The sequence below is a fragment of the Symphalangus syndactylus genome, chromosome 15, assembly GCF_028878055.3.
Source record: "Symphalangus syndactylus isolate Jambi chromosome 15, NHGRI_mSymSyn1-v2.1_pri, whole genome shotgun sequence".
Classification (NCBI taxonomy): domain Eukaryota; kingdom Metazoa; phylum Chordata; class Mammalia; order Primates; family Hylobatidae; genus Symphalangus; species Symphalangus syndactylus.
In genome coordinates this window covers 79,066,836-79,089,283 of record NC_072437.2, presented here as the reverse complement: position 1 = coordinate 79,089,283, position 22,448 = coordinate 79,066,836, and the positions used below count along the sequence as shown (strand labels likewise).

Sequence of the window (22,448 nt, the reverse complement as noted above, 5' to 3'; positions counted from 1 at the left end):
GCCTTTCACATTACAGCAATTAGAGGGTTGTAAGAATTTGGTCAAGTGACAGTTTGGAATAGGACTACAGCCAACAGCTAATGGGACCAAGCCAAGTTAAGGTCTCTCACTAGGGGAATAGAATCATTCCTGACAGCATGCTTGTAGCAGTGAGAACCAGTCCATTGCTCATCTTTTCTTGCCTGAACTATTGTAGTAGCCTCCTGGTTAAGAACTCAGCCTCTAATCTCTCCTTTCCGTGCCTTGCATGTTTCTACCAATAAAGTTGATTACCTGCTCTTCTGCTCAGAACCCTGCAATGACTCCTGTTGCCACTATCTGTTTCACTTGTCTTCCACCAACCTTTTCTCTCCCACGTATGCTTAAGCCATATGAGCTGCCTGTGGTTCCCAGGTATCACATACCACATCTATTACTCCCCAACTTGTTCCGTGCAGCTCTTGCTGCCTGGAATTCCCTGTCAAGTCTACCTGGAAAACTCATACTTTATCTTCAAAATGAAAATCAAAGTGTTTTCCTCTAAGAAAATATCTTAGATTCTTTCCTCTTCTTCTCCACAAGCAGATGTTGGTTCCTTTCTTTATGCCACCATAAGCATAAAGTGGGGTGCAAAAGAGCCTTTCTATGTTTGATAAATGAGATTGAAAAACGCGTGTTGAACTATAGGGAATGCAGTCAGTATTGCACTTCTTCCATTTGGATCTCATGTCTTTGTGAGTTCTTTTTCAGAGATGATAGGCATTGAAACAAAGTAGCAAAGTAAACTGAATTTAGGAGGAGACCTTTAAATCACACAAATAATAAAGTATATAGATTACATTGCTCTTCCCAAAATATCCTCCTTTAATTTTTAATGAGAACAAAAAAGGTTTTGCATTATTAACCAGTAAAATCCAAGAGTGTTTTTAAGGTACTGTTTTTCACCTTTAGCTCATTGTTTTTTGTTTCTATTTTTGTGTATTTTAGAATGTGTCTTCTTAAAAACTTTTGTTGACGGTTAAGTTTAGAGCCACTGACCTAGAACAGGCTCTGGTATTGTACCTGTCATTTTTTATCACAATTACATATTACCATCTCTGTCTCCTTTGCTAAACAGAGAGATCTTAAGGGCAGGAATATATCTTTGAACTTCCTACTTCCAGCATGATACCTGGAGTATGGCAGATGTTTAATAAACATTTGTTAAACAAATGAATGAATGTAATGTCTCTTCCCTTCCATCCATCTTTGGAACATCTATTTAGAGAATCTTCTCCAATCCTCTCTCTGAAATGGATAGATGATTGGTTCTCCGATGGCTTCATATTTTCCATGAAATGAAAGTCAGACTCTAGAATGGCAATGAAGACTGTACACTCTGGACTTAGCCTGCCTATCTAGCTTTACATCCTTCCACGCGACTATATCCTAGACATGCTGGATAACTAAGTGTAGCCTTAAACTTCTCTTGCATCCCCCAACTTCTACATGCTTGTTCCTCTGCCTAGACATACTTTCCACTCATTCCTGCCGGTTAAAATCAAATTCCATAATCAGGACTCTGTTCTTTTCCATCAGGATTAATTGCCTTCTCTTCTGTGTCCCCAGTGCACTTTGTTTTGATTTCTGTTATAGCCCTTGTCATCTTTTGACATGAATTTAATTTAATTGCCTTATATCTATCTCCCTGTCTGTCATGTGAGCTTCCCAGGATTAGGGTATGTGAACTATTCATTTTATAAACCTTCATGCCTAATAATCTGCTTTGCACATTGGAAATGTATAAATATAATTCGTTTTATAATTAGTATTTAATACACTCATGTGTTTATTCTTTGGCTAACCATTTTTTGCATGCCTACAATGTTGAAGGCATAATGATAGACACTAAGTATACGTAAAAAAATGTTATACCCTTGTCTATAGACAGTATGCCTTGTCAAGGAGATACTCATGTGAACAACTGAAAAGTTTATTAACTGTAAAGTGCTTTCCATAGAACAATAGTTCAGCTGGGAGGATAACAGTGAGAAATAAGGAATGCTTCTAAGAGCAGGTGACATTTGAACTGAGTGTTTAAGGAATGGGCCTTAACCATTTGTCATAAAAAGTGGCAGAAAGGATTAAGAAAATGTGGCACATATACACCATGGAATACTATGCAGCCATAAAAAAGGATGAGTTCATATCCTTTGTAGGGACATGGATGAAACTGGAAAACATCATTCTCAGTAAACTATCGCAAGGACAAAAAACCAAACACCGCATGTTCTCACTCATAGGTGGGAATTGAACAATGAGAACTCATGGACACAGGAAGGGGAACATCACACTCCTGGGACTGTTGTGGGGTTGGGGGAGGGGGGAGGGACAGCATTAGGAGATATACCTAATGCTAAATGACGAGTTAATGGGTGCAGGAAATCAGCGTGGCACATGGATACATATGTAACAAACCTGCACATTGTGCACATGTACCCTAAAACCTAAAGTATAATAAAAAATAAAAAAAAAAAGTGGCGGAAAGGGAAGAGAACTTTGCAGAAAGGAGAAAAGGTGCACACAAATAAACCCGGTGTGTAAGGAACTTCTAATAGCTCAGTATGGCCTCATGGTACGTGATTGAAGTATCTGAAATGCATCCATCTCAGCAAGCATTGAGAACACCTACTACATGCTGGTTACTTTTCTAAGTGTGAGTGATAACGTCAGTGAACAAGTGCTAAAAAGGCCAGTCTTCATGTTTATCTATAGTTGCTGGTGAAAGGGAGAATGAGATCATTAAAATACATAGTACATCAAATAGTGATAAGTGTTATGGGGGAAAATAAAGCAGGGAAGGAGGCCAGAGCAGAGATTATAGTTTTAATAGGTTGATCAGGCAAAGCCTCTCTGGGAAGGTTGACATTTGAGTAGCACTGGACAGTAGCCTATTTCCAGTGTTTTGCCTCTCTAAATATGCCTGTTTTTTTTCTAATTTGACCCATATATTAAGTATTTTGTTTTGGTGTGGTTTTGAAGATGTTTTGGCTAATCTTAAATAAATTTCAGTGATACCTAAACTCAGATGAGAAAATGGGACAAATGAACCACATCCTCATGTTCATCCTGAAGTAGTAGATTTCCCAGGAGATGAGAGAACTTTTTGGTCCCACATGACCTAAGCTGTGTGATATCTTTAAAAGGTGCCATTGTTGAAATGCCTACCAGCAGGAGTCAAAAAATGCTGCACATACCTCCTTCTTGGCATCATTCTGGAGGCTCTGGATGGTGATCACTCTGACGTAGTTCATAAAGTAAAAAAACCGACTGCATTTATACCAAGATATAATGAGGTCCAAGATATAATGTGATTGCTACTAGAACAGAAAAATGCGTGCGGATGCTGAACTTGCTCTGCAGCGATAGCCGTCTTCAGTTCAACCCAGTTTCCTGAAAGTGTTGGCTCAGGACAACAGCTCCTTGCTGCTCTTTTCCTAATGACGGCTTAAATATTTTTGTATTGAAAGAAGCTGGGTATATTATGGAAATAGCTTTCAAAATCTACATCACTGTGACATAGGGCTAGAGAGTAAAAGAAGTTTTAAATTTAAAAAAAAACTACATCAAATTTTAAGATAAAACGTTAAGATGACAAGAAAATGTGTTTAGAGAGCTGCTTCAGTCTTCTGTCCTCTGATTCCTCAGAGATATCTGTTCCTTTTCCTCTGCCATTAAAATGATACTGGGGACCGGGTGTGGTGGCTCACGCCTGTAATCCCAGCACTTTGGGAGGCCGAGGTGGGCAGATCACGAGGTCAGGAGATTGAGACCATCCTGGCTAACATGGTGAAACCCCATCTCTACTAAAACACACAAAAAATTAGCCAGGCATGGTGGCAGGTGCCTGTAGTCCCAGCTACTCGGGAGGCTGAGGCAGGAGAATGGCATGAACCTGGGAGGCGGAGCTTGCAGTGAGCTGAGATTGCACCACTGCACTCCAGCCTGGGCAACAGAGCAGGACTCTGTCTCAAAAAAAAAAAAAAAATTATACTAGAAGATAGGCTTGGGTTGAAATGAATTGTTTAACTTCTGTTGCTAAAAATGCAAAATATATTGTTTTTCCTATGATGCAATTGTGTCTTCTTTATGAATATCTATCATAAAAACTCAATAAAATAGGTAAATGGTAGAAAACTTAAACACAGATTTTCTTTAAGGTAAGAGTTTTCCAAACATAGTGCTTATTTAGATACTATTTTTTGTTTGACCTGGGTGGTTAAAGTCTGATAAACATAAAACTAGAGCATTGGGAATTTTTCCTGGTTGATGAACAACCAAAATGAGAATAAAATAATTCATGGATTAGAGTATATCAAATAATATTATGCTATATACAAAATGCAACTTATATAGTAAGTTTTAGATAACATGTATTATGTGAAGATATATTTTGGGTTATTAACCAAAAGAGACATACCTAACCAACTTCATAGAGAACATGACTCCCCTGGTAGATTTAAACTGCACCAGACTAGTTTGTTATTTGTCTTGATGATCAAAAATATTCATTTTAACTTTATTTCTTTGAATTGCCTGTGACAAAATGTCTTTTGATATTTAATCTCATGCAAAATTGAGTACTGTACTAAAGATGGTACATTATTAGTATGGTAAGATAAGTTCCCTTTAGTATGAATTTGAAGTCTTCAAGAAAAGGAATTTTTACCTGTTTTGTTCACAGCTAATCCTCCAATCTCTAAAGCAGTACTCATTGTTATTCAATAAATATTTGTTGAATAAAAGACCATAGAAAGTCCTAACATGAAAAAGTGGTCACTCACTAATTTTGTCTCTTTATCACACTCTTATGTTGTTACAATTGATAAAGTCTTTTTAAAAAGGTCACATATACCATATTTACTGCTAAAGATTTATGCAGTGGATACAGTGTTCATCAACCACACCTGCTGGTTGTATCTGTGTGTGCATCTTTGTACACTCATTCAACTTTGTATTTTTATCCTTATTTCATTCTTCTATTTTTTTTCAAAAAAAGATTAGAAAATATGTTTTTCTGTTCAAATAAGGGACCTGCACACTGTCTTTCTTTTTTGTCAGGAAAAAGGAAAATTATGTTCCTGCAAAGAAATTAGGTCACGTTGAATGCCTAAAATTTACCAAGCTGGAAAGCCAGTTTTCAGAGTGCAGATAAAAGATCCAATTTTCTATATACTATTTTAGTAGATTTGTTTTTATTTCTAAACAGTGGACAACTTCGAAAATTTTCAGTTAGATCAGCATGGCTTTGACTTTTGAAGAATTTCTTTTTAAATAGTATTAACACAGTAGTAGGAGACGTGGTAGAGATAAGTAGATTTTGTAAACTAAACACATTTTGAAATGTTTAGTTTCCATCAGGTGACTGTTCTGCTGTGGCTTTTTGCTGCCAGCAGTTCCCAGCAAGACCCTACCTCTGAAGAGCAAAGTGTTTCATCACAGATAATATTCTATTAATATTATCCCCCTAATGTTTTCCTTCCTTTTATAGTTAGGATTTTTTGCATCTGAGCATATTAGTGATGAGTGATTGACTACTAAATAAACTGCCCAACAAAATAACTATTTTAAGATATAGAGTCTTTTTAGCAGCTTTGGCGGAAATATTTTACTTATCATACTAAAAGGACTTTTTCCTCAAAGCGTTCAAAATATTCAAAACACTGTATAATAGTATTCTTTCTGTCTCTCATTCTTGCTCTTTTGTCTTCCATACTTTTTACACTATCATATTTCCTCAGTGTTCTACGTTAATTCCTTCTGTAGAGATGAGTAATCTTGGGCTTCAGGAGGTTAGGAGATTGACCAAACTGGGAAAAGGCCTCAGATTCAGTCTGGTGCTGCTTTTCAACACTGCAGTAGTCATAGCTCATTTTGTCTTCTTCTTTTCTCTTTTTTCTTAATTTTACATTGACAGTTTATAATTGTATAAATTTATGGGTTCTGTGAAGAGGGAGTTGTGTGGGGAAAAAAAATTTATAGTCCAAAATGATGTTATACCTTACAAATACAATGCAAAATAATTAAATCAAGCTAATTAACATACCCATCATGTCAAATAGTTAACATTATTTGTGATGAGAACATTTGAAATTTACTTAGCAATTTTGAAATAGGCAACACTGTAATAAACTAGAAGTATTCACCATGTTGTACAATAGAAATCAAAAAGAAGAAGAAAACATGTTCTTCCTGTTCAAAATTCTATACCCTCCTATTGTTGTATCGGATAGCAACACTGCTTTTAACAGTGACTGTTTTTGTTTGAGGGGCTAAGGAAGTTTCTTGCCTAATATGGCAAAGTGAATTTGTCTTTTATAGATAGGGCTAGGGGATGGGATGCCACTATTCTGCGGACAGCTCAGACTGTAAACATCAAGTGATTCTTAAACTTGTTTACATCACCTTTTTCTAAGTACCACTCTATTTTATTGGTGATAATTCTTTTTAGTTCTTTATCTTTATTTCATTACTCATTTTAAAATAGGTCTTGTGAAAGTTATGTTCTTGATACCAAGAACTCATCTTCACTTGAAAAATATCTTTTGACAGCATTTACTTCTCTCAATCAATGATGTTAGGTTTATGTTTTACTGGTAAAAATTGCCATTTAATTCTCTTTTCATAATTAAACTTCTGTTTGAAATGTTGAGCAGCTGGGCATGGTGGCTCACGCCTTTAATCCCAACATTTTGGGAGGCTGAGGTGGGCGGATCACCTGAGGTCAGGAGTTCAAGACCAGCCTGACCTGGTAGAGATGGTGAATACAAAAATCAGCCAAGTGTGGTGGTGCATGCCTCTAATCCCACCTCTTCTGGAGGCTGAGGCAGGAGAATCACTTGAACCTAGGAAGCAGAGGTTGCAGCGAGCCAAGATCATGCCATTGCACTCCAGTATAGGTGACAAAGTGAGACTCTGTCAAAAAAAAAAGAAAAAAGAAAAAATATTGAGCAAACATTTTTTCAGTGCTGCCTTTGTTCCATATTCTGTCTTTCCTTTCTCACGTTTGGCTCGTATTATTGCGTGGACCATTCCTGTAGGCATTTCTGTTTTAATGAACTATAAAGACAGAGATTTTCATCAGCTCTTTGAAACTCTTATGTGTCTTCTTTCTTCCTTTACTCTTATGTTTAACTATTATAGTTTTTCTAAAATAAATCTAACTATAAATCAGTTAAGATACAACTTATTAAAATATCATCCTTAAAGTAAACATCGCTATTTTGAGATCTTCTGCTCCTCAATAAATTAGAAGATACTAACTTAACGTACCTTTATAAGCAATATTTCAGAACAGATTGTGCTTGCTCTCTAGAGGCCAATTTTCTTTTCTTATTTTGAGAAAAACTTGGTCTTTACACAATTTAATTGCTTTTATTACATGTGGAACAATTTTAAATTACTATTGAAATATAACTCTAATTTTTTAAAATACTTTAAAGTGCCAAAGTTAAGAATAGAGTTTAGTACAATATTTCTTTGAGCAGCCCCTTTATTGACACAGGCTTTAGTTGATAGATGCTGTAGTCTGTAAGAGAGTAAAAAGTGAGAACAGTGATAACATAAATGTCAACACTTAGCTGAACATTCTAATTAATTCATCAAGTATTACTGATAAATGTCTTGTGCTGGAAAGACATCTCTTTTTTAAGCTTTAGGCTAAGAACTAGTAACTAAAGTGTGTTTTAAGTTTTCTTCTCTCTAGTATTGCTGTGACACTAAATTTTCATTAGCTTACATTTCAAAGCTGTTTTTGAAAGGAACAATTCACAAGAGGATTGAAGTTGCAAGAAATAAAATATTCTTTTAGGGTCATTGTTTATTTGTGTGGAGAATTAATCTTTTTATCCAGGTTGCTCATAAATGCAGAGCAATTATTTTAATCAAGCACCCTCTGAAAAAGAAATACTATATTGTCTTTAAGAGTCAGTTTATGCTACCTGTAACAACAGTAGTCACCTTATTACTTAATAATTTAAAGTTTGTAATTTTATAGTATATCTTGGAAATCAAGCCTTTTTTCTTATTGTATTAAGTCTTATGCAGACAATAGTGGATTATTTCCCACTTACATAATGAAGGTAACTTACTGAAACATAAACCTACTAATTTCTTAAGTTCAATATTATTTTACATATTTTACTAGCCTTTGCTTTTTTTTTTGTACTAGATGAAGGGACTTATAAGAGCAGAACAAAACCACCTTTATCCTATAAATTTCTCTTTCTCGCATACTACTCTACTAAAAGCCACGTTTCCCATTTGCATTTATTCTCATTTTAGTCTCCTTTGGAAATCATCTGATTTGTGCTTGTTTTCTCAAACCTGTGATTTTTATTTCTAGCACAGAAGTCTTTTGAGAAATATAATTTGACAAGTTGTATGCTATCAGAATTCGAGTGTTACAGAGCAACTTCATTTTCTTTTTAAAATTAGAATTCAGGTTTAATTTACTTTTCTTTTTTTTTTTTTTTTTTTTTTTTTTTTTTTTTTCTGAGACGTAGTCTCGCTCTGTCGCCCAGTGGCGCAATCTCGGCTCACTGCAAGCTCCGCCTCCCGGGTTCACGCCATTCTCCTGCCTCAGCCTCTCCGAGTAGCTGGGACTACAGACGCCCGCCACCGCGCCCGGCTAATTTTTTGTATTTTTAGTAGAGACGGGGTTTCACCGTGGTCTCGATCTCTTGACCTCGTGATCCGCCCGCCTCGGCCTCCCAAAGTGCTGGGATTACAAGCGTGAGCCACCGCGCCCGGCCTTAATTTACTTTTCTTAATCTGCTATGAAGCACAATATAATTATTAAGGTAACAACTGCATTTCCTTTCTACTAATAATGATGCAAGAGTTCCTTTTTCTTTTTGGTGCTGGAAGATGACATGTTGTTGCCCATTAAATATGTGAAAGCTGAGGTGAGAAATTCATTATATTACTATAAAAATCTGTGTGAACACATCTATTTCCCTTCCTCATCCACCCCCTTCTTTATTGCTAGAATATTAACAATTAATATAAGTAAGTTTAATTAAACTTTGTTCTTGATTTGTTTAAAACTTTAATAATTAATTTGTTAGCAAAAAAAATAACATATGCCCTGCAGTAAGTTTATAAAACCCATAAATACAGAAAATAGATATATGACAATCCATGTGTTATACAGGGAACATTTTATTCATACTAAAGGTGTATAATCACCAATAACTTGCCACAATGTATTTTTCACTTTCCCTATCATCCCACAGGGCTTTATTTTTAGACACAATTTAATTTGTTTTTTAGAGAAGATAAACAAAATTAGATTCTTTGTAAAGTGTAGTGCTAGGGCCATAAGAAGCAGTAGATTATGGGGGCAGGTGCCCGGCCCAGGAAAGCCAGGATTATGGTGATGGGAGTTGGTTAGGAATCAGGAACAGCAATAGGCCAGAAGCCCAGAGAATTAACTGAAGAAACTGTTTGGTCAGGTTAGAAGGAGAACCTTTCCAAGCTGTAGGCAAATAAGGCAAATAGTCTACAAATTGTAAATGTCAATAATTGTATTGCCAGCATACCTGTTCAAGCTCCGTAAATGAGGACTCTGATGGGGAAGGTATGCACTGCAACCGTAAGTTCCAGTTCAACTCCATCTTGGACATAAACCGTCAACTCCTCAGTCCCTTGACTAGTCAACCCCATGCATACCTTCTCAAGATGACTATACTTTCTAATACAGACCTACAGATGCATTCCTTAGAATGCACCATTTCTTTTTTTTTTTTTTTAGACAGAGTCTCGCTCTGTCACCCAGGCTGGAGTGCCATGGTGCTATCTCAGCTCACTGCAACCTCCGCCTCCCAGGTTCAAGCGATTCTCCTGTCTCAGCCTCCTGAGTAGCTGGGATTACAGGCATGTGCCACCACTCCTGGCTAATTTTTGTATTTTTAGTAGAGTTGGGGTTTCACCATGTTGGTCAAGCTGGTCTTGAACTTCTGACTTCGTGATCTGCCTGCCTCAGCCTCACAAAGTGCCAGTGCCAGGATTACAGGCTTCAGCCACTGCACCCGGCCATAATGTACCATTTCTTACCCGTAAGAGAATTAGCCTTACTCTGACCCAACATTTACTAAAGTAGGTTCCAGATTCTCTGTTTAAAAACAAAATCCAATGATCTGATAAATTTGAAAGTCCATGTATTTTATCCTGGACATTTACTAAAGTAGGTTCCAGATTCTCTGTTTAGAAACAAAATCCAATGATCTGATAAATTTGAAAGTCCATGTATTTTATCCTGCACCATAAACTACATCGTTGACTTTTACTTTTTCATATATTTTGTTTATTTCATTCATTCAACAAATATTTATAGAATTCCTCCAGTGAGCCAGACATCTTCTAGATGGGGGACAGAATGAGGGACTGTGGACATGTTCTGTACTCTTAGATCTTACAGTCTGTGTGGGAAGATAGTAAAATAAGTACTTACAGTATAGTGTGTTAAGGGCTGAATTAGGGGATATATGGGTCACAAGGGGAACACATAGCAGGGGCACCTAAGCTGGTCTACAAAAGGCCAGGGAAGAGATTTTTCAAGAAGTACCATCTATGCTAAAAAACTGAAGATCAAGTGAAAGGTAGGCAGGCAAGGAACTTTAGTCACAACAACAACAATAATGATAACAAATATCTAAAGCTGGTGTGTAATTACACCCCTGCTGTCTGCCAGATATGGCATTAGACACTTTCCAAGTGTTCTATCAGCAATCCTTTTGGGTGGGTTTTATTACTTACTCACAATCACATGGCCAATGAGGGGCAAAAACAAGAATTTGAATCCTGATTGATCTGACTCCAAGGTCTTCTTTGCACTACTCCACAGCTGCCTCTCAAAGCAATTAACTGATTTTTATTATATTTGTTCTACTAAAAGCAAAACAGTTATCTGATGACATGTTAAGTTTATCTTGTGTTTTATTGTCAAGTGCTATTTATTTCTTTTTAAAAAACAGATACACATTTTACAATTTTAATAGATTGTAGTAAAGTTTGGTTTTGGATGTACGTTTCACAAGTATAACGTCGAGGTCTGAAGTTCACTGTCCAGTAGTGTCTTATACATAGTAGATAGTCAAAACAACACAATTGCAACTTCATGCTTTACTTTGAATAAGAAGTAGGGTAGTTTGAAAAAATAACTGAACTCTTCAGAGATGCTAGTCATATTTTTAAAGTAGTTCTAATTCTCTGTGGGAAATAATCTTAGATAGAAGGTGAAGATACAAAATTGATCCCCTTAAAAATATCTGACCCTACCTACCACCTGCAACTTCCTTACACACATTTTGGCAAGAATATCCACACTTGATGTAAATGTTACATCTCATCATGTAAGGAGGCTCTTAACATCAAGATAGCCAACTGTTAATATTTTTGAAGATCCTGATCTAAAGGAGGGTCAGGTAAATAGTAAAAAGTAGATTTAAGAAATATAATGGATTGCCTTAATGCCAGCAGAAATGTTCAAAATCCCATAAAGTAATTCTTGAGTATTCCTGGCAAGCGGTGTGATAGTCTGGCTTTGGCACCTAGTGATGGCAGTTTGGGCCTGAATGTGTGATTACTAGATTTGCTTTAATTGTCCATGTCAGATGCCAATCATTACCAAACTTGCCATCAAAATTATATTTAAACAACATAAATATTATATATATATTTTTTTTAGTTTCTCGTCTTCACCCTCAGGTGGTAATTTTGAGGTGTGAAATGGTTACAAGAGATATTACCAGAAAGAAAAACAGAAGTAAAGAATCTGGATAATCTATAAGTCTGGATTAATTCTCAAATTCTTTGTAATTTATACTGTATTAAGTCTACAAAGTATTGTTACTCAAATAAATTTCACTTGCTGTTTTTTTTTGGTGGGACGAGGGGAAGCAGGATGATGAGCAAAAATCTTTTAAAAAATGCACCTGTGCTGTATTTTTATCATGATCAATCGTCAGCTTATTTCCTTACTAACTATAAAATGTGTTGGTTTTATTTTAGGGATACCACAGTACAAACTCTTACGCTTCAGCCTTCAGTTAAAGACGGACTTATTGTATATGAAGACTCACCTTTGGTTAGTAATCTAATCATAGAAATATTTTCAAGGGTATTTTTGTATCATAGTTGTATTTCAGTTTTTGGAGGATGGATCTCTCATGGATTACATATTAGTCTCATGGATTACGTATTCATGCTGCTTATAAAGACATACCTGAGACTGGGTAATTTATAAAGAAAAAGAGGTTTAACAGACTCACAGTTCTACATGGCTCTGGAGGCCTCACAATCATGGTGGAAGGTGAAAGACATGTCTCACATGGCAGCAGGCAAGAGAGAATGAGAATCAAGCAAAGGGGTTTCCCCTTGTAAAACCATCAGATCTTGTGAGACTTATTCATTACCACAAGAACGGTATGGGGGAAACTGCCCCCATGATTCAGTTATCTCCCACCGGGTCCCTCCCACTGGGTCCCTCTTTTGAATTATGGGAGCTACAATTCAAGATGAGATTTGGGTGGGGACACAGCCAAACCATATCAGATTCTAATACGTTTCAGCCTAACTGGAAAGCATTCATTCATGTTCATTTTAGGAGAGGATATATGCAAATTATTGGGAAGATAACATGTTTTCCTGTTTTGTTCTTCTCTCTTCAGAGAGATTTAGAGAATGACAGCAATCCTCTATTGATTTCTTTTCTATTCCAGATTTTTTTTTAAGTTTACTATCATATTCAAATGTATGGAGTTTGAAAATAGGTAAGGTTTCTAGAAAAGTTTTTTAAAATGGTTCTAATTAATAAAATATTAGCCAAGTGTTTTAGACAGCTGGGAAGATCCAGTCCTCAACTTCCTGCACAAGACCTAAAGAAATCTCAGCCTGCCAGGCATGTCCCTCTGCACACACCTTTGCAGTAATGGCACAAATAAGTCATCATGGGAACCTCTGTGGTCCAGACCCCAGGGAGTGGAGTCTTTAGGATCTCCTGCTTGAGTTCTCCCAGGTTGGGCCTGTCTTTCCCTGAACAAAGATGGGGTTGAGGATAGAAGCTACATGTTTTCTTTTTTTAAATTCAGGTTTTTTTAATCCTAAAATTTTAAAAAGAAATTTCTTATAAGTTTCTTAAAAATATGGTTTAAAATAATCGTGGTAGAAGGAATGCCCATTTCTTAATCTGTATTTTCTTAAAATATACCATCCCATGAGAAAAATTAGGATGTAGTCCACTTTACATTATATTTCTTACTATTTTTAAAAAAAAACTTGAGATTTTCACTGAAATTCAATGGGTATCTTCTTTTATCCACCCCTAAAAAATGTTTTTAAGAGTTTTCTCTAGCTTTCTTCTTTCTTTTCATGATGTCACCATCAACCCAGTCACCTTAAACCTAAGACTTATTTTTCCTTTCTCCTCTTCCCACCTAAGCAGTTGCCAAGACTATAGATTCTGTCTCTACAAAACCTTCAAATCAATCTAATGCTTTTTATTTCCATTTTTTTCATACCTCCCTCAAATCAGATTCCCAAACCACTTTTTGGCCAAACTATTCTGCATATTGTCACCAGATTAAATATCCTGAAGTGTAGCTCCAAGCTCCACTTCTATCATGTGTGAACTCATAACCATTAAATTGCATCCCATTACTTAATGAGGCAGTACCTATTTCTTGGTCTGGCAGTTAAATCCTTAGTGGTAGACAACCAGTCTACCCTTCCAGTCTGTTTTCTCACATTTAACTTCTAATTCAGCCAGCATAGACTGTTCATAGTCACTCATTTCTGGATATGCCCCAGGATTTCTTGAGTTTGACCATTGATTCTCTTTGTCTTGAGTAGCCACCTTTTCTGCACTATCCATTTGGGTCTATTACAATTGTATACTCTTTTAAGAGCTTTAACAAATTCAGTGTTCTACTATCCACAGTGATTGTGATGTCTCACTCCTCATAACTCTCATGGCACTTTCTCTATTTGTTAGGCTTGTTTTAAATCTCTCCTACTCTTGGGTGTGAGATGTTGTTGGGTATCACTACCATGGGAATAATTTTAATACTAAAATGAAATAAAAAGATAACTGTGCCACCAACAGTGTAAAAGTGTTCCTATTTCTCCACATCCTCTCCAGCACCTGTTGTTTCCTGATTTTTTAATGATGGCCATTCTAACTGGTGTGAGATGGTATCTCACTGTGGTTTTGATTTGCATTTCTCTGATGGCCAGTGATGAGGAGCATTTCTTCATGTGTTTTTTGGCTGCATAAATGTCTTCTTTTGAGAAGTGTCTGTTCATGTCCTCTGCCCACTTTTTGATGGGGTTGTTTGTTTTTTTCTTGTAAATTTGTTTGAGTTCATTGTAGATTCTGGATATTAGCCCTTTGTCAGATGAGTAGGTTGCAAAAATTTTCTCCCATTGTGTAGGTTGCCTGTTCACTCTGATGATAGTTTCTTTTGCTGTGCAGAAGCTCTTTAGTTTAATGAGATCCCATTTGTCGATTTTGGCTTTTGTTGCCATTGCTTTTGGTGTTTTAGACATGAAGTCCTTGCCCACGCCTATGTCCTGAATGGTATTGCCTAGGTTTTCTTGTAGGATTTTAATGGTTTTAGGTCTAACATATAAGTCTTTAATCCATCTTGAATTAATTTTTGTATAAGGTGTAAGGAAGGGATCCAGTTGCAGCTTTCTACATATGGCTAGCCAGTTTTCCCAGCACCATTTATTAAATAGGGAATCCTTTCCCCATTTCTTGTTTTTGTCAGGTTTGTCAAAGATCAGATAGTTGTAGCTATGCGGCATCATTTCTGAGGGCTCTGTTCTGTAAACTAGTTCAACCATTGTGGAAGTCAGTGTGGCGATTCCTCAGGGATCTAGAACTAGAAATACCATTTGACCCAGCCATCCCATTACTGGGTATATACCCAAAGGACTATAAATCATGCTGCTATAAAGACACATGCACACGTATGTTTATTGCGGCACTATTCACAATAGCAAAGAGTTGGAACCAACCCAAATGTCCAACAACGATAGACTGGATTAAGAAAATGTGGCACATATACACCATGGAATACTATGCAGCCATAAAAAATGATGAGTTCGTGTCCTTTGTAGGGACATGGATGAAACTGGAAAACATCATTCTCAGTAAACTATCACAAGGACAAAAAACCAAACACCGCATGTTCTCACTCATAGGTGGGAATTGAACAATGAGAACTCATGGACACAGGAAGGGGAACATCACGCTCTGGGGACTGTTGTGGGGTGGGGGGAGGGGGGAGGGACAGCATTAGGAGATACATCTAATGCTAAATGACGAGTTAATGGGTGCAGGAAATCAACATGGCACATGGATACATATGTAACAAACCTGCACATTGTGCACATGTACCCTAAAACCCTAAAGTATAATAAAAAAAAAAAAAAAAAAGATAACTGTGGAGTTGGCAGTTTAGTAACTACGTGAAGCTTTTGGTAGAAATCCCAAAATTTTGTTTACAGCTCTGCTATAGATGTGTGTGTGTGTGTGTGTGTGTGTGTGTGTGTGTCTATGTGTATACTTGTAACAAATAAAGCCAGCTGTTATAAGTCCAAAGCAGTACGTAATGAAGTTTTAATAATGGCTGTCTTCATTTAATTGTTTATGATAAATTTTCTGTCTTCAAAGGTTAAAGCAGTAAAGTTGGGTCATATTCTGGTAGTAGATGAGGCCGACAAAGCTCCAACAAATGTCACGTGTATTTTAAAAACTCTAGTAGAAAATGGAGAAATGATTCTAGCAGATGGAAGACGCATTGTTGCAAGTGAGTATTTTAAAAAGCAATATTTCCTTTAATAAATACAATGTTTATATCTCTGTATCAAATCACAAACCTAGCTGGCTACTTATTTACAATAATAAGCATAAGTTCAATATGACTTAAGTTGCCTGTATTGACAATCATTTATAAAAATTAATACATCTGAATCTAGCTTTGTCAGTTTTACTTTTACAGCCACCAAGCATCTTTGAAATTTTTAGTAGTAGTATTAGGACAAATCAACTTTGTATTTTTCTACTCTGACAATACCAACATATAACCCTTGTACTCATCTCCCAATTATTTGTGTATGTTTTTTTTTTCAATTTGCTCATTATAAGAAAAAAATGCTGGACTTTTTATTTTATATGTACACATATATGTGGTGAATACGTGTGTATATATAAAGACATATATATTACACACACACTCCTACCTTAGGAAGAAGTTATCCTCTGTTTTTTATTGTCTCATGCCCCCCTCACACAAACACTCTTTTTGTTGTTATCTTGCCAGTGTATTTAAACCTCAAGGAACAATTAAGTTTGATGCAATGTAAGAACATTTTCTAATGTCAAATTTAAAATGTTTGTGTCCTGAAAGGACTTGAAAATTTATAACTAGCCATTGAAAATATATAGCCAACCAGAGTAACCAAACAAGTTGAGACTAATAACTAAAATCTTCAATATTCAAAGAGAGTATGTAAGGAAAACCCCATTAAAAAGGTACAAGTGCATCACCGCAGAGACGTTCTGCAACAGCATCCTTGCAAGATTGCCATTTCTGAGCATGAGCTTAGCACTAATAAAAGCATTCTAATATTTCAGTTTCACAATGAATTTATGTGGAAAATTAGAATTTGAGTTACCCTGAATACTTTCTCTTAAAAAAAAAGTTCATTCAGACCCTCAGAATTCTGCCTGCCCTTATGAGGCATTATGAGGACAGTGAAATGGAAAAGAAGAAAGAATTGCTGAAACACAATTGTAGTTAAGAAATAATTATCTCCTGGCAACCCTCTACATTCTCTGATATATTTTTGAGGAATAGTCATTATAATTTTAAACTCAAGTATGATTGTAGCTGACATTTTGAACAAGAGCACTTGAAGCTCTTTTGAATGTAGTTTCATGAACCATCACTTGTAGGGTTATATTTTTCGTTTTCATTACTTTTTAAATTTTTCATTTTTTATTGTCATTTTTGTTTTGATTAACTGATTGAATTTTGCCTGTAGCCACATACCCTTGTTATTTTCCACTACTAAGATTAATGGGGATCAGAGTTAAAACTGTTGGTTGTATTGGTGTACATGAATATGTACGTGCTGAAAGATTACTTTTTAGTATCATAAAAAAATGAGAGTAGGCTCTTCCAAACTCACCTCAAATAAAGCTGTAGGTACTTCACAACTATCACTTTTTAAAGATGGGCAACCTAAGGGTGGGGTTTAAGTAAATTCAGATAGCAAGTGATTCTTCCTGAAATAACCATGATAAAACTTTTACTATCTTGAATTATTTTCTGGACTTCCAATTCTTTCTGAAATGTACACTAGCCAGTAGAAATACCTTTCACATTTACACAAAGAAAGCCCCAGTCAACTTAAGGTCACTTATTTTAAGAACTATGGTACAATCCCATGATTGGAAATAAATCAACATTGTACTAATGAGTTGACTAGGTTTTTAAGACCTTTATTCTATTAATATGTATTTAGTTTTCAGGGTGCATGATCTAAACAGGAATAACTCCTTAGCTGCGTAATGGCAGGCTCTATGCAAAAGGATGAGGTTACTGCTTTGATAAAAACTAAGGAACTTATCCTTTAGCTATTCCTTGGATTTTCCCTTATTATGGATTTCTATCTTTAATTTTTTTAAGGACTAACAACATCTCAAGCCAGGCTTAAGTACTGTAAGTCTACATTTAGACAAGATTGCTTTTTTTTAGATGTACACTGAATGTATATAAGAGTGCAAGTCCCTGTACAGTTTAGTATATGCTTTATCAGTGTTTGGTTCTTGAGCAAATTTTTTCAAGGAAGTTTTTGTTTCTGCAACCAAGTTATCACAGCCAAATATCTTAGAGCTTTTTATAATTGAACAGTATAACTATTTATGTTATCTTAAAGACTGTTGCTTGATATTTTTAAGAATTATTAAATATTGATACAGAATAAGTAGAAATTTTGTTTTTCAGATTCTGCTAATGTGAATGGAAGAGAAAATGTTGTAGTGATTCATCCTGATTTTAGGATGATTGTTCTGGCAAACAGACCTGGATTTCCTTTCCTAGGCAATGATTTCTTCGGTACCTTAGGTAAAAACAGTAATGATAATAACAATACCAATAGCAGTAATAATAATATTAGTAACACTGCTGTAATGGCTGTCATTGAATGCTTATCATGTGCTGTGCCACCATCATGATCACCTTGTGAGAATATTTATTATCCCCCTTTTAGTGAAGAAAAATATCTGATATTCAGAGAGGTTTTTGTTTTGTTTTTTTCCGAGATGGAGTCTCACTCTGTCACCCAGACTGGAGTGCAGTGACATGATCTCAGCCCACTACAACTTCCGCCTCCCAGGTTCAAGCGATTCTTCTGCCTCAGCCTCCCCAGTAGTAGGGATTACAGGCGTGTGCCACTGGGCCCGGTTAATTTTTGTATTTTTAGTAGAGATGGGGTTTCACCATGTTGGCCAGGCTGGTCTCGAACTCCTGACCTCATGTGATCCACCCGCCTCGGCTTCCCAAAGTGCTGAGATTGCAGATGTGAGCCACCATGCCCGGCCCAGAGAGATTATTTTTTGATAGTGTCTGGAATAATGAGTGGTGGACTTGGGCTTCATATCTAAGTCTGTCTGATCCCAGAGTCTTTTTTCTTAAACCATTACACTATACTTTGTTGTTTAGGACCTCTTGGAGTAAAACACAGAATAAGAAATGGTTTTACTTTTGTCACATCCCCCTAACCATGAAAAAGATTGAGTTCAGCTCTGAGGAGACTGATTCGCATTGATTGGAGAGGCCCTGGGATAAACTTACTCATCAAAAGTCTTTAAGAAGGACTTCTCTTCTCTATAGCAAGTATATAATTCTGGACTCTCACACTCAATGTGAAGCAGACCCAGTCTCTCAGTGGGATCTTTGATCTAGCAATTACCCGAAAAGGAATTTATCCAAGGAATTTACCTATACATGTTTAAGTACAAGGATAGGCACTAGAGCATTGTTTATAGTAGAAAGAATGGAAACAACCCTAATATCCATCTAAATGGGACTAGATAAAGAAATTTTTTTGTATCCACACAATAGAATGCTATGCAGTTGTTTAAAAAAAGAGAATAAGTTTACTGATGCTGATAGAAAAAAAAATCAGTACTCAAAACAGTAATTCAAACAATAAGTAAGTAAAGTGGGTATAGTAGTTTACCCGTTCATATGTTTTGGAAAAGGCAGGAGGGATGGGTACATGCCTATGCTTGTATATGCATAGAATTTCTCCAGAAAGGTCACAAGAATCTGATAAGGCATTGTTTGCAATGGAAGTTAGGGATGGGAATATAAAATAGTTATACTATTTTTGTAGTTTTTATTATGTACAGATACTACCTTAAAAGTTACTAACAATTCATAGATTACTGATGCATTTAGAAGTGTAATAATGTAAACACACCAAAGATAAGTTGTTTCTAATTGTAAAGAGGTTTGAGTTCTTTTTACGTTTATAGGTCACCCCTTATACCCCAAGTCATTCCTTATCACATTTATTTTAATGCCTGTAAGAATACTCACTCCCTGTTCTGTCTCCATCTTCCATCCACCTCCAAATCCTAAAACATACTGTGCCATCTGCTCTTGTTTTGTCATCTACCCCTATTCATCCTTGTCACTTCTTATTGATCTTTAGCCCTTTACTCACTTTCATTCTCTCCAACCCTACTCTTCTTTTGGAGTGGTTGCAATATACACATATGTGACCCTTCCACTCTCTGGCTTCTTGGCTCCTTGGATGTTTTTATTCCAGCGGTCTTATACCATATCTTAGCCATTCATGGCTAATTTCTACAACTGACATTTCTGTAATTTCCGTTTCATATTCTGTCCTCAATTGTCCTTGGGATTTTTATCTCATCCATGCATTCACCAGCTCTAGTCTTTCCAGCTACTCCCTCTACTACACCAAATCCAATAACTCTTCAAATGTATGGGAAGCTTCAATCCATTGATCCTACCACCTTTTCACCTACCCATCTTGATATATTTTCTTCTGCTTTATCCAGCCTTTTTTTTTTTCTTACCCAGCTTCAATTCCATGATCTTTCACATTTATGACTCCCTTACATATATTCTTCAGCTTCCCTGTTCCTCTCTTAGCTTGTCCTATGCACTTGGAACCCCTCTGCCCTTGAGAGAGAGAGTTGGTTACTGCCAACTCTCTGACAACATTGAACCTACACATGTGCAGCTGAATGTGGTTAGAAAAAGCCCAAAACTGACCAATCTCATTTCAAATTCTTAACAATGGACCTCAAGTGTCCCTAAATGCAGTCACACCGTGCTTCGCTAGACCTTTCACTTTCCTGTTCTCCTAGGGTAATTCATATCTTCTCTCTCCTTGCAGCTCCAACACTGCTGCATGAATTTCTTTTTGTTTTAAAATTATACAATACTTGAACATTCACTTACTGCAAGAGATTGAAATATAGAAGGGCTTATGGAGGGGAAAGGGAAATTCTCTTTCATTTTCCCGTCAGTCACATTCCTTCCCCATTGCTAACCAGGATTCAGTTTACTGACTTTCTTTTAGATTTCTGTTACTTTCTCCTGTCTTCCTACTGCACTGAGAAAAATGAAAGCAATTAAAAACAAATGTCCACAGACTCCTACAACCAAGTCTTCCACCTGTGATGCTCTGCTTTCCCACTTGTTGCAGGTAAACTGTTCACATTCCCATCTAGAGGGAGTCCCTCCAGATGAGCACCAGATCCCACCTTTTGAAGGTTGCTGCTCTAGCAGTTCTGCCCTCCCTCTCCTGTATCAGCAACTTCCCTCTCCTTACATTATTCCCATCTGCAATCAGGCTATTTCCTTCATCTTCAAAACACACACAAACAAACCTCTTAATCTTACTCTTTTTGCCATCTATTGCTACTTTTTTTCTTCTCCTTTGTAACAAAATTCCTCACAGTCATTTGTACTCAAAAGAGTTGTCTACACTTGCTATCTCCATTTCTTCTGCACCATCCTCACTTAAATGCATTCTAATCAGATTTTTGCTCTCATTACTCCACAGAAACAGTTCTTATCTAGGTCATTAGTGACTTTTCTATTGCTAAATCCAGTGTTGATTCTTAGTCCTCATCGTACTGAATCTACCAGCAGTATTTAATATAGTATATAGTTGATACCGTTAGTCACTCTCTTCTCCTTGATGCATTTTCCTTCACTTGACTTACAATACTTCTTTAAGTATGTTCTTGGTTTCTTACCTTAATAACTATTCCTGCTCAGCCTTATTTGTTGGAGCTTGTTAGAATGTCCCAAGGCTCAGGCCCTGGTCCTCTTACCTATCTATACTCATTCCTTTAATAAAATTGGAATGTGTCATGTTTTAGACTACCAATTATATGCCTGTTATTGCCAAATATTCATCTCCAGCCCAGACCTTCCTCCTGAACTTCACACTCATACCCAGCTTCCAGTTCAATAGCTCCTGTATCTCGAATTTAACATGTCCATGATGAACTTACTTTTTTTTCTTAAACCTGATTAATTTGTAGTCTTTTGTAAATCTCTGTTAATGACAACTCCAAATTCATTTTTTGTTTCTCTCTTTCTCTTATACTGTTTTCCAAATATCCTGCAATCTTATTGGCTATACCCTCGAAATATATTCAGAATTATCCTACTTTCCCCATCACTTCCATTTGCCACCATTATGATCTGAGCCACCATCGTCTCTTACCTAGATTACTTCAAATAGTCCCCTAATGGGTCGCCCTGCTTCCAGCCTTATTCTTTGTTATGAACTGTGAAAGATCTAAGAGTTTACTCTACTTTTAAGCTAACAAGTCAGCCTACCACAGAAGGCTTTCATGGCAGAAGACACTAGACTCCTGAGTCAGAGACAAAAGAGGAGTGATTATTCAGCAAAAGCAGTAGTCAAAGTACCAGCATTTGTGCTGGTTCCTCAAGCCCCGCTTCCCACAGGGCAACAGAAAGAGGGCCAAATGATACCTGCACTTACAGTGAGATGCCTTATAGAAGAGGAACCCAGAGCTTAGGTAACCCAAATTACCTTCTTACAAAGAAAGAAAGAGACAGAGACAGAGAGAGAGAATATATTTTCCAAGGCTGCACTGTTCGCTCTACAGATATTCTTGGAAATACAGTCAATGTGGTCAGTGCCTCTGCTCACAAGATATTTATCTTCCTACACTCTTTTGTGGTGTGTTCACAGCACAGTAGTCCACGCCTCTGCTAAAATCCTCCATGGCTTCCCATTGTATTCTGAGTAGAGGTACAAGTATTTACAACAGTTTGCAGTGTCCTACACAGTATGTCTCCCACATCCTCCTATGTCTGTAACCTCGTGTCCTGTACTGC

General features: G+C 36.6%; 1 protein-coding gene across 4 annotated transcripts in view; it reads left to right on the top strand.

The window, feature by feature from the left end:
* VWA8 (von Willebrand factor A domain containing 8) overlaps window positions 1–22,448 on the top strand; it is a 458,897-nt gene that overhangs the window by 251,954 nt on the left and 184,495 nt on the right. For all 4 annotated transcript variants that reach the window (XM_055244723.2, XM_055244727.2, XM_055244724.2 and 1 more), the window contains 3 exons: window positions 12,031–12,106; window positions 15,698–15,833; window positions 18,036–18,155. In XM_055244723.2, coding sequence (XP_055100698.2) covers window positions 12,031–12,106; window positions 15,698–15,833; window positions 18,036–18,155 — 332 coding nt within the window. The remainder of the gene's footprint in view (window positions 1–12,030; window positions 12,107–15,697; window positions 15,834–18,035; window positions 18,156–22,448) is intronic.